The sequence below is a fragment of the Antechinus flavipes genome, chromosome 1 (assembly GCF_016432865.1).
Source record: "Antechinus flavipes isolate AdamAnt ecotype Samford, QLD, Australia chromosome 1, AdamAnt_v2, whole genome shotgun sequence".
Taxonomy (NCBI): domain Eukaryota; kingdom Metazoa; phylum Chordata; class Mammalia; order Dasyuromorphia; family Dasyuridae; genus Antechinus; species Antechinus flavipes.
In genome coordinates this window covers 469,740,344-469,753,825 of record NC_067398.1, presented here as the reverse complement: position 1 = coordinate 469,753,825, position 13,482 = coordinate 469,740,344, and the positions used below count along the sequence as shown (strand labels likewise).

At 34.2% G+C, this 13,482-nt stretch overlaps 1 protein-coding gene across 1 annotated transcript in view; it reads left to right on the top strand.

Moving 5' to 3' along the window:
• Positions 1 to 13,482, top strand: part of LOC127546725 (lipoxygenase homology domain-containing protein 1-like) — a 407,210-nt gene that overhangs the window by 288,625 nt on the left and 105,103 nt on the right. The window contains exon 26 of the mRNA XM_051973697.1: positions 2,793 to 3,012. Coding sequence (XP_051829657.1) covers positions 2,793 to 3,012 — 220 coding nt within the window. The remainder of the gene's footprint in view (positions 1 to 2,792; positions 3,013 to 13,482) is intronic.

The window sequence follows — 13,482 nt, the reverse complement described above, 5'->3', positions numbered from 1 at the left end:
TGTTCTAGGGATATGAGTGTGAAGTACTCAAGTGGTATCTAACTGTTATTCTTCATTCTTACTATATTTTTTAACTGGCTTCCAATTCAATCCAGTTCAATAATCATTTATTAATGACATACTAATTGTAAAGCATTGTTGTAGGGTCTGGACACAGAAAGACTGCTTATATTGTCCATGAACTTCTTTGCTCTTTGAGTAATCCAAAGTTTTCATTTTTTTTAAAGACATGGTAGTGTCTGTGCTTTTCAGCTATCAATATTCCACAGTGTTTAAAAAAAAGTGGGGGGTGAGGGAAAGGGAGACTGTGATTTTGTGTTGGATACAGTTTTTGATCATTGCTAGCAGTGGATTATTTTTTCAGTGCAATCTAACTCACTTTCTTACTTAAATTTGACCTTTCTGTCTTTTCCTTTGTTTTTTCATATACTTTTAAGACCAAGGATTAGAGATATCTATATGAAACAATGCTCAAAAATAGTCTAACTCATTTCACATCTTCGATGCTTGTCCAAAATATACAATGATAAACTAATTGCATGACTATTCTGTTGTATGATCCAGCCTAGACAGTGCACATTTTTTATCCTTTTGATTTTGATATAGATTATTAGAGTGATTTTTTTGAAGATATGGTTTCTTGAGAAGTCCCTTAAGCATTACAATGCAGTCAACAAAATATTACATAGGAATGGGAGCACTTGAGGAAGAACTTGTAATTGAAAAATATTTATTTGGACACTTTATAGGATATCCTTCACAAAATTATCAGATATCTTTGATGTTTCCCTTATTTTTAATGATTAGAGAATCACTTTATAGAGTTAATTCTATGGTTGCATCTGTCAAGGAATCTTGTATGATTTTGACATATAAATGGGAGATAACTTGTTAGAAGAAAGCATTTAAGATTAAATTTTGCTCTAATAGGTCAATTTTTTTTTGAATCAACAAACAGATCAGTTATGGGACTATGAAAATATGGTCAAATGTAGAAAAAAAGAATTAATTTCCAAGGGCTCATTTGTTCTTTTTTCATATTTTCAACATGGATTCATTCAATACATGTTTAAGTCATTTACATAAAGTTTGCTAAATAAATATATATGAGAAGGTAGTCATTGGTATTTTCTCAATTGCATTTTATTTGTAGTTATAAACTAGCCAGGATTTTTCACTCAGTCATTTGGCATATTTTTCCTTTTCAAACATCTTTTTCATCTAATCCTTGATACTTTCAAAATTGTGCCAACCTCATCATAAATTTCTTTTGTGTATACTTGTTCTGCTCTGAATGATTCTCTCAACTTCATTCACTTAAATTCTATTTTTTCATATAAGACATAGGAAAATGAGGTATTATAATCTGAATGTGGTGATTCCTTTGTCAGAAAAATACAGATGTCAGAAAATAATATAACCAGCTGATGGCAGTAATCTTTAGTGGGATGGAAATGTGAATTGAATTCAAGTTATTCAATTTTAATGATTATTTCTTAGTTTTTATCTAGCTACTATATGCTCAAGTTTCTCAGAAAATAATTTTTGAGATCAAGAAATACATGGGATTTTCCTGTCTCCAATCCACCAAAATGATATTTTGGAGATTGGAATACATAAGTATGATTCTAGTTAGCTAAATAGAAAGATTGAAGATTACAAAGAAAGATATTTTTAGAGCGCAAGATTCCAAATAAAAAATATATGAAGCAAAGTTGGGAAAAAAAAAACAAGTGATAGAATTTTTTAGATTGAAAAGAAGAGAGGAAAAATGAATTAAATAAGTGGATATTTTGATAATAACCACTTTTCTAGATATTGAACCAATTAAAAATAGCAAATTTCTCAGAGGAGACAAGAACAGAACAATGGAAAACATGGATGATAGAAATAATACATGATCACCCATTCTAAACATTCTCATCCCTGAGAAAGATGATCAAAACAAAATGCTTTTAAAAAGCAAACAAAATAATTTGCTCTCCAATGTAAAATAAAAAGAAAGTTAACATAAATTAGCAATTTTACTAAGTGACTGTTATTCCCAGCTGGTTTTCCTAAGACTTTAATTGTTTTCAGATTTAATGTCTAGTATTTAGAAAGATGATAGATATGATAAGGATTTTTTCCAATTATACCTTTTTCTAAAGGTCCAGCAAGTTGGGTGGGTCCAGTTTAGTTTTTAGACTTAGAATTTCTTAAATTACAATTTCCACAGATGCTTCAGAACATTTTATATATTATGGCTAGAGTTTATGGTCAGTTATCACTACTTAAATCAGCAAAAAAAGACTTGGATTACCTAAATATTATTAAGCTAGAAAATATGACTCAGCCATACTCATAATCTACTAGAGCTAGGCATCACAAAGAGCCAGAAATCACCTTGTTAAAATAAGAAGTCCACTCAGTGTTTCAGTGGTTTGATAAGATTGATTATTTTCATCCTAATAATAACGGTAGTAAATTTATTTTGCAAAATAATACTTCACATGACACAAAATGCAATCTAATAACAGCTGAAGAGCTATCCATTACATCTATCTATTGTCAAACTATGTTTGAGGGCTGTTTCTTTGAAACTAAACTTCCAAGTGCCATAATTTATTATATGTAGCATCATACTCCACATTTTAAACTCCATGTGAGAAACTATTGCTGAAATAGTAGAGATTTTGGTGTTTGAAATTGAAAATGAATTTCTAGACTAAAAATAATAACACAAAGAGAATATTATTTATAGATCAAAAAGAAATGATTGGTTTAAGTATAACTTTATTTTTTTTTTTCAGATTAATCTTAGAGATGTTGGCGAATTGTATAAAATACGAATTGAACATGACAATAGTGGAAAGGATCCTGGTTGGTATTTGGAAGAAATTAAAATGGAAGAAATAGCCACTGGTGAGGTGTTTTCCCTCATAGTTGATTGTTGGATAACTGAGAATGAAGATGATGGAGATTCCTGTAAAGAAATAGCTATTAACAGACCTAACAAGAAGTCCTTGCCATGTATGTATTTGTAAACACCTTTGTGATTTTTATTAAGTAAAAAAGGTTCAATACATTGATTTAAAAGCAACTTTCTTTTAAACATTCAATTGTGTGTGTTCTTGTGTTTAGGTATTATAAGTATTTTTTATATCTTAAGCTTTAATATCCATACTACTTTAATAGTCTTAGCCATATTCGACTTTCTATATTTTTATTTTTTAATTAAATTTTATTCCATTTAGATGAGAATAAGGTTCAAGTGTCAGCCACTCCTCTTCAGCAACCTCATCCTTATTTATATAGGAATATAGTCTCTTTATGTGAGATAATTTTTCATAAACTTCCCTTTCCTCCCCTCCACTCACATTTTCCCTGTCCTCTTGCTTTCTATTTTTTTCCCTTAAATTATCAAGACATAACAGAACCACTCTTTTCTAATTGTATTCCATTTCTAAACTCTGATGATGATAGTGATTAAAGTGTACATCTCTATCATCTATCCATATTTAGTATAAGCAGTTTAGTTTTCTATCATTATTCATTAATGATGATGATGGTTTTCATCAAGAAAATGTGGAAATATAAAGATCTTTTTTACTCTCTTTCCCCACCTCACCCTATAGCACTATATAGATATATTTTTTCTGAGTAAGTTATACCTGTTTGTGAGCCCATATTCTTTATGTTATGGAATATCTTATAAAAAAATGTCCACTTTATCTTAGTAGTGGCTGCAAAATTGTATATGAATCTGATGGTGATTCCTCAGTATTCTTTCCGGGGATAGTTAGGTGGTGCAATGGGAGAGCACCAGCCCTGAAGTCAGGAGGACCAGAGTTTAAATCTGGCCTTAGACACTTAACACTTCCTAGCTGTGTGACCCTGGGCAAGTCACTTAACCTCAATTGTCTCAAGAGAAAAAAATTCTTTCTAGCTGTTTGCAAAATTTCTCTTGGAGCTGGCAGCTCTGGATTTAGGCTCTATTCTTCCTCAGACTTTTCATTTTGAGGTTTCTTTCATTATGGTGAGTAAACTCTTCCAGTTTACTTCTTGAACTAAGGATTGATATTAGAGCTGGACTATAAGACATTTCTGGAGGGAAGGTCTGGATTATTACTATTACTACTTTCTTGGGATTTATGAATGTGATGTTATCTCATTTTTTCTGTACCATATTTCTTTAATTTTTTCCTACCAATTATCTCGTGGCACATTTTTGAGTGCATTAACACCATCCAGATGATCATTTCCTAGAAGCATTCCAGTTTATCAATGTCTTTTTGTACTCTAGCAATTAACTGTAATATAATTTACTCCACATCTTTATAATTTTATCCATATAGATAATAGAAGACACTGTTCCTTAATAATATGCTCCTGAGCTGTTCAACTAAGAACGTTTTTTAAAAGGGAAAAGTCTGTATGTCATGATTATACAAAGCAATTACACACACACACATACACACACACACACACACACACACACACGACTAGCTAGGTACTGGTCAGCTGGTCATAGGTGTGCAATCTGCATCAACCCATGATCTTTATCTGCCATTGTGGAATTCTCAGTAAGGGAAGTAAGCTGCCAAGTTCTGATGTTCATTGATTCATCACTTCTAACCCAGTTATTCCAGGGACATTTTTATTTGAGCTCTAGTTGTCTTCAACTTGGGCTTCTAAGTCTCCAAATGAAAGGGGAAATAAAAGAGGTCCCTAGGGCACTATATAATTTAGATAGAGGATATGTTGTTTTATTACCACACAGAAAGCAATGTTAGCAAATGATTTAAATGAGATTCAGAAACTCAATTTACAATCTACTAGGAGGCTATTAGTAAACCCTGTCAAGACATATTACAGTCTGGAAATTCTATCCCTAGTCATTATACATTTTTCCTTTATTGAGCATGATACAGGAATGATTATTATTTTTTTCTTGCTGGCCCCTCTCTCTCCTAAATTGACTCCTCCCCTAGCACTAAAGTGTCCCTGCTGCTGCTATATCTACAATTGATTACTTTAGTGGATGCTACAGTTTTGGCCTTATTAACCTCCAAAGATCTTCTGAAACTTACTAAAATATCTGGATTATCCATTTCATTATTGCTCTACCATTACCTAAATTATGGGGGGGCAAAATGACAAGAAAAGAGAAGCAGTTTGTCCCAGGAATAGATTTGCCTAACTATGGGCCCCATAAGAGACAAGGATTTTCCATTTCCTTAGGATACTTTTCCAGATTCATTCTGAATAATCCTCATGGTTGGTAGACATAGGAAGAAAACTCTGATTTACAAATGCTTCTTTCTTATATCCATGCAGTTCTGACTCAGCAACCAATCAGGACAATGAGTCAATTAGAGGATATCTGTTTTTTTTTTTTTTTAAATTTCATATTGTCACCAAAAATGGTCACAGGACAAGTTCCAAAATGGGCAGGGGAAGGAATTTGCTACAAGTTCTTTCTTCTTCTATCGCCCCTTTGAAGAAAAGAATAAAGAAAAAAAGGTAGTTCGGTAAAAGCAAGCAATCACATTTCAGTTTTTTTTTTTTTTAATAGCTTTTTATATACAAGATATATGCATGGGTAATTTTTTAGCATTGACAATTGCAAAACCTTTTGTTCCAACTTTTCTCCTCTTTCCCCCCACCCTTTCCCCCAGATGGCAAGTTGACCAATACATGTTAAATATGTTAAAGTATAAGTTAAGTATAATATATATATGTGTGTGTGTGTGTGTGTGTGTGTGTGTGTATACACATGCCCAAATAGTTATTTTGCTGTACAAAAAGAATTGGACTTTGAAATATTGTACAATTAGCCTATGAAGGAAATCAAAAATGCAGGTGGACAAAAATAAAGGGACTGGGAATTCTATGTGGTGGTTCATAGTCATCTCCCAGAGTTCTTTCTCTGGGTGTAGCTGGTTCAATTCATTACTGCTCTATTGGAACTGATTTGGTTCATCTCATTGTTGAAGAGGGCCATGTCCATCAGAATTGATTATCATATAATATTGTTGTTGAAGTATATAATGATCTTCTGGTCCTGCTCATTTCACTCAGCATCCACTTCGTGTAAGTCTCTCCAGGCCTTTCTGAAATCATCCTGCTGGTCATTTCTTACATAACAATAATATTACATAATATTCATATACCACAATTTATTCAGTCATTCTCCAATTGATGGGCATCCACTCAGTTTCCAGTTTCTGGCCAACTACAAAGAGACCTGCCACAAACATTCTTGCACATACAGGTCCCTTTCCCTTCTTTAAAATCTCTTTGGGATATAAGCCCAGTAATAACACTGCTGGATCAGAGGGTATGCACAATTTGATAACTTTTTGAGCGTAGTTCCAAATAAGCAATCACAGTTCTGACAAAATACACACCCTGAATCCTCAACCTTTGCAGAGGACATTTCCCCCTTTCTTTTGTTTTAGAACATAGGGTGGTCATGACCTCCCTGACTTCTCAAGGAGGTGAGAACCCTCCAAAAAAGATGATCACACCTTCCCTGACACCTCAGGAAGGGAGATGAAAACACCAAAGGATATAGGAAATCAAATCAGATTAGGGAGTTTCTGAAGAGGCTCACTTGAAACAGATACACATAAATCCATCAATACGGGCCAGAATTTGAAACAGATATACATGGTATACATAAATTCATCAATATGGGAGGCATTACACATAATTTACATAAGCACATAAACAATATAACACAGGCTAGTAGTAATGTAACAAATAACATGAATCAACATGAAATTTTAAAAAATGCAATAGTCTCATCAACAATTTTTCATCTCAAGAAGTCCAATGATTCTTGCAATTACAAAAACACATAAGCACATAGCAATATAACACAGGCTAGTAGTAATGTAACAAATAACATGAATCAACCTGAGAATTTACACATGTCCATAAGTCCTAGAAATAGTCCAAAAGGATTTCCATTAGTTCACATGCCAGGAATCCAATAGTTCCCGTAAGCTCTGAAGTACTGCAAAAGTCTCATCAACAATTTTTCATTTCAAGGAATCCTATGATTCTTGCTGGTTTTTCAAGAACTAAAACAGTCTCATCTTATGTTAGGAAATCTAATGATTCCTGAAGACTTTAAAAGTTCTTTTAACAGTCTCATTGTCAGCCATACTCTTTCAGTGTCAGATGCTTCTTAAATCTCCTTTGTTTTGAAGTTTTTCTCTTTTTCTATTTCATCTCACGAAATCCAATGATTGTTGCTGTTTTTTCAGGAACTAAAAGCTGAAGATTTTAAAGTTCTTTTAACAGTCTCATTGTCAGCCACCTGATTCCTTCTCCACCTGTGGAAATATAAGCAGACCCTCTTTCCCAAGCAGTTAACCTATCTAATTCCCTTCTATTTACCACTTTGGGGAGTTCTCCTCATCATCTGGTAATTACATTGGAGCTGTTTGCACTGGATATTGCCTTGTTGTTTTAAAAGGCCTGTATTCTTCCCAACTGTAATCCTGATTGCTTTTCTGTTGGTTGATGACATCAGAGTCCTGAATTTCTAAAGTCTCTCTGGGTGTAACTTCAGCTGCTATCATGCCCCACCTATCTTTTGATTGATACTTTGGAGCTGGGCCCTGCCTCTCACTTCTCTGGGTCAATCTACATTCAGAGGCCCAATGAAAGCCTTGGTTACATTTTGGACATGGGGTTTTGGGTTTTCTCTCATCCTGTCTTCTCATTCTATCTCCATTTCTACAATGAGCTCTCAAATGTCCAACTTTTCCACACTGAAAACATCTACAAGTTTCTCTAGAATTCTTTTGCCAAGAAGGACCCTGTCTTCCCATGTTTGGATTTTGGGAAGTCTGCATCTTAGCCTGGCTATAAAAGGCATTTGTGCCCACTATGGCACAGCATCTTATGAGCTCCTCTAAAGGAGTATCTTTGTGCAATCCTAGTATAATTCTTCTGCAAACCTCATTAGCATTTTCCTTAGCAAGTTGCCTTATCAAAAATGTCTGTTACTGCGTGGTGATTTTCTTCTTTTTAATATAATAGTTCTCTCTGCGAGAGAAGGTTTCTCTAGGAGATTTTCTGGAGGCAGCCTTAGTATCAGTTCAGATCAATAATTACCCCAAATGCAGCCAGGTGATAAAAGTTCAGATCTTTTATTATCTCCAATATAGCCCGATTAGCTAAGAGGCCTATCTCTTTGCTTGGTTCCAAGAGCTCCCTCCCGAATGTCTCCTAATCCAAAGGTTTTATCCTTCAGCCTCTGATTTCTTCAGCCTCCAGCCGGCACAAAGAAGAATCTGTCTCTCTTGCCTTCCAAAGTAATTCTCTCTTGGCTCTAGCTCAACTCCGACTTGTGGCTTCTTCTGACTTGATACTCCCCTCTCCGTGTAATTTGGCTGAATTCTCCCCACTGGGTCTCTGCTTTCTTCTTATATACCAGAGAGAGGGATTATGGGTTTTCTCCCAGAGTACTTTCTGGCCCTAAGAGCTTCAAGGGAGGTGTGAATTCACAAAGTTACAAAGTTTACTTTGTGAATCTCCCATACTTGTGAACTCCAGTGAGTAAAGGTGTAAACACAAGCACTGTATCAATTAGTTCTACTTAGTACCTTGTTTCAGGTTCTGGCCCAAAACATCAACTCTAATGACTTGTTAGTTTGTAAAGATTCCAACGGACATTCATTTTCTCAAGGGCTAACTTGGCTTTAATTACTGTTCAGTTCACATTGTTTGGTCTTTTGTTTCCTTTCTACTTACATTGTTTCATATATATATATATATATTGCTCACTCTGAATTAGTTCATATATCAATCATAATCATACTATCTTATGGAGCAACAATATTCTATTACATTTATCAATAAAAAATTTTATTTGTTTACCACTCCCTCCAAATCCATGAATTTCTACCTAGTTTCTAGTTCTTTATTTTTATAAAATTATCTGGAATGGATATATTGGCACTACAATATGAGACTTTTTTTTTCTGTCTTTGAACTTTTGATAAATATATAGTCTGATATTTTTAATGGTTCCAGGATGGTTTTTAATTCATGTTGCTCACAAGGAATTCATTTGGCAATCTATTCTAGAATTTTACCATTGAGTCTAAGTTCATTGGTCTACTGTTTCTAGAATTCATGCTGTTCTTTAAAAAAAAATAGAGAACTTGCCTCTTTTAGCTTGTCTCCTTTTTACCATATTTCATTAAAGATCTCAGTGGTTTAGCTTTCCTATTTACTATTTCTTTTGATACCTTGGCACATAGTCCACCTAGTTGTACAGAGCCTTTAGTGTTTACTTTCCATCTCCTTAATTATCTTGGATTTCAATTCCCTTTGAACCATTTTTATTGTCTTCCTTCCCATCTAAAGATTATTCTTAATATGGATACAAAAACAATTAATAGCTCCATAACTGGGATTGACTCAGTCCAGTTCCCCAATAGATTAGGTCTGAAACAAGAATGAAACAAGATACTCGTAATGTCAACAGTTAACAAAAGGAGGTTTGCTTAGTAGAGGAAGAGAAGAATTTGTAATAGGAAAGGTATTCATCCAAGATAAAGCATGAAATCATATAATTTTCTAGTGTTCATTCTATTGGTCTCTGGGAGGTCAGGGAAGGTTTCTAGCTTTTGCTATTCTGGATATTCTGTACCCAGGGGGCCATGAAGCTTTGTCAATGGCTGGAGCTGTACTGATTTCTTGAGCCAATGAAATCTCAAGGATAATTTCAATACCTTTTAAGGTAAATTAGCCTAATTTGCATGGGGAGAAAGACTTAAGATACTGCTTCCACCACAAGTTAAATATTTCTTCATTTTTCTGCAATTGTTATTTTCCTAACTCTCCTAAGTAGTGGAACTATCCCTTTCTATATTTTCCTCTTATCCCTAATTTAAATTTTGTTTTTGTTTTTGTCCTTAGATTTACTATAAGCCTTAACATATGTTGGGCTTTGATACCAGTGTTATTGTTCTAAGTCCTGCTGTTCTTTTATCTGATTTTTCTTCTCTATGCCTTACTTGCCATCTTGTCCAGCTCCTTGTTTAACAAATGAGGATACATATCTTAGGTCCAGAGAATTAAGTTACTGTACAAGTTTTCTTAATTTCTAATAGTGAGTCATAGATTCAAATCTGGGTCTTCTGAAATTAAGATTACTATGTTTTTCAATGCATTTGAGGATCTCATTCATTCTTTTTGTCCCAAATCATTACTTTTATGTTCATAATACCCAAATCAATATTTCTAGGCTGTTTGTCTCAATCAGAAATCATGGCTGCTAGTCTGCAAATTATTTTCACTTGGATATGTTACTGTCAACTTAAACTCAACACATGTCCAAAGGAATTTACCATTACATTCTCTTTGCACAAAACCACTAACTTCCCAAAATTCCTCATTTGTCAGTGACATTATTGAAATGAATCAGGCTAAAAGAAAAAAAAAAAAAAAACAAGAACAACTTCGAGTGTTCACTCATTACTTACATGCATTCCCTAATTCAATTCAATAGCTTTTTCAGCTTTTCTTGTGCAATGATCCTCCCAGGTATCACTACTTAGTCATTCACATTAATACTATCCTAATTCTTGTCTTTATTACTGGATGATTGCAAAAGCTTTTCCTCTAAGCACCCTTCAATTTGTCCTACATGTAATCGATCTTAAACTTAACTACCAAACTTATTTCCCTTGCATCATGGTCCTGCTTAAAAATGATTGAAAGCATTCTATTTCATTGTACATCAGGTATAAATATCTTTTCCTGGCCTTCAATGCCTCCTGCCATCCCTTTATATCCTATTTATCTTGTTGCCTACTATTTCTGAACATACACCTTTCATTCCAGCAAGGTCAAGCTCCTCACTATTTCACAAATATACCAATATTCCTTCAGTCCTCTCTGCCTTCACTAATATCATTCCCAGATCTTAGAATATGCTCCCATCCTTTTTCTGCCTATTAAAATCTATAACTCATGTTTTCAAGAACTAGCTCAATTTTTACTTTTTAAGGATGTCATCCCTGACAGATCTAACTCTCACTTATCTCCTTATCTGAATTTCTATAATACTTCTAGATTTTACCTTATGATTAATACTCAAGTATATATGCACTTGTGTTAATCTCTCTGTCATATTTCAACACTTAATAATATCTGTGTTTTCCATAATGCAGATAGATGTGCAGATAGATGAAGATTGCAGAATTCTTAAGCCTCAGTAGACAATATCCATGAATTGCTGTGTTTGAAGAAAAATCTATTGCTTGGTTGCTAACCTCTTGTAATTAACTTCTCTCAGTTTGGATAAGCTGTTGATAGCATGACATATTTATTTCATTGTCAGTTCTTTTCTAGATTGATAAGACCTATTAAAATTTATGTTTTCCTGGAACAGCTATTAAAGTCCCAGAATTACTTCCACATGATAATGAGGCACTGAGAAAATTTTTACCTATTAGTTTTTATTTTTCCAATAGGATTGAAAACACCTTGAGGACAGGAGTTATACATGTACTCACACATAGAAACGTGTGTACACGTATTTTCCGAATCTTCCATTGCACCTTTTAATATGCTGAGCATATAGCAAATGCCAAGTAAACATTTATTTATCAATAGGAAGGTAGCCAGAGGAATGAAGGAGGAAGCATGTACATGGAGCCTCAGCTAAGGGGCACAGTGAATAGAGCACGAGGCCTGGAGTCAGGAAAACTCAAGTCAAATCTAGCCACAGATCTCTCGGTCTATAACTCTGGACAAATTATTTAACGTTCATTTCCCTAAGTTTCCTCATCTGTAAAATGGGGAGAATAATAACCTCTTCCTACCAGGCTTGTTGTAAGGATAAAATGAGTTCTTTTTAAAGCACTTTACAAACCTTAAAAGCTTTGTGTAAATGTGGGTGTCATTGCTATTATTGTTGTTGTTGTTTGTTACATTATTATTTTCAACCTTGGAAGATTTGGGTATGCTGCTGCTGCTGCTGCTGCTTCTTCTTCTTCTTCTTCTTCTTCTTCTTCTTCTTCTTCTTCTTCTTCTTCTTCTTCTTCTTCTTCTTCTTCTTCTTCTTCTTCTTCTTCTTCTTTCTTCTTTCTTTTTTTTTTTTTTTGATAAAACAATTGGGGTTAAGTGACTTGCCCAGGGTCATACAATAAGGAAGTGTTAAGTGTCTGAGGCTGGATTTGAACTTGTCTTCCTGACTTCAGGGCTTGTGCTCTATCCACTGTGCCATCTAGCTGCCCCAGTAGTATGCTTCTTATAGCAGCCCAATGTTAGGCATTGATTGAATCAGTCAACAAGCAAATTTTTAAAAATACCCCTTGTTTGTCAAACTCTATGCTAAGTGCTGAGGATACAAAAATAAAATGAAAACAATCCTTTCCCTCAAGGAATTCATATTTTCTTTTGAAGACTAAGATGCCCCAGAGAAATCTCCTATGATCCTGGCTTGTCAGTTTATACCCAGATGCTTTAATATTATTTTTATGTCAGGAGATTTTGTCATTGATGTGACTGGTAGACCTCATAAGAAATATCATGTAGTCCACAAGACAGCATATTGTAAATTGTATTTAGTAAATACTAGATTTTTTTTTAAAAAAAGGAACATTACTTAAACCCCATTGAGATAAATATTCAGTGTTTTCATTTGCTTCCTGTTTGAAGAACAAACTCTTTAATACATGCAAAAAATGAATAAGATGATTCTGTGGGTTTCAGAAATTTCTAAGACATCTGAGAAACTCCATTGTACTTCAAATGAACTATTGATTCTTGGTTCATTTAACATGAACAGCAATAAAGGCTCAGCATGACTCCCCAGCAACTTTCTATTCATTTTTTCTTCAAACTAGCAAATGAAACTTTTTCCATTTGCATTTCCCATTTAAAAGGGTAATTTCTTAGCTGTAGCACACCAACCATATCTTAAGGCATTTTCTCCAACAAAAACATTTAATGTATTACATGATAGTTATTGATAATCTGATATAGTTTGGTCATTTGTTTTGAGGGCTAGCAAATCAATCCAGTTGTACCTTTCCCAGACTACATATTTGCTCATTTTGGGGGAATAAATGTGGAACAGGCTAAATGTGATGAACAATAATTATTCTTCAATAATTGCAAATAAACTCTGGGCCTAAGCCGACTAGGGAGTAGGGAATAAGTTAATCAGCTGACTGCAAAATGTATGACTCATTCAATATTAATTTTTGGAAATGGCAATACCTGTTTAGATCCCCTGAGGGCTCAGCTGTTATCTGTGGCCTGAAAAGTGAGTGCCCACAAAGTTTGAGACCAGAGAATAATAGAGAGGAATAAGAGGCTTGGGAACACAAAGAAATCTGTTTCTTGTGGGAGTTGCTATGATGATGGTGAGAGAAAGGGAACCATTCTAGTTCCTATCTGGAGAATCCAACAGTGATAGGAATATCTCAGAGCCTCCCTGCTTACTTCTTTTTAGAGATTTAGAAG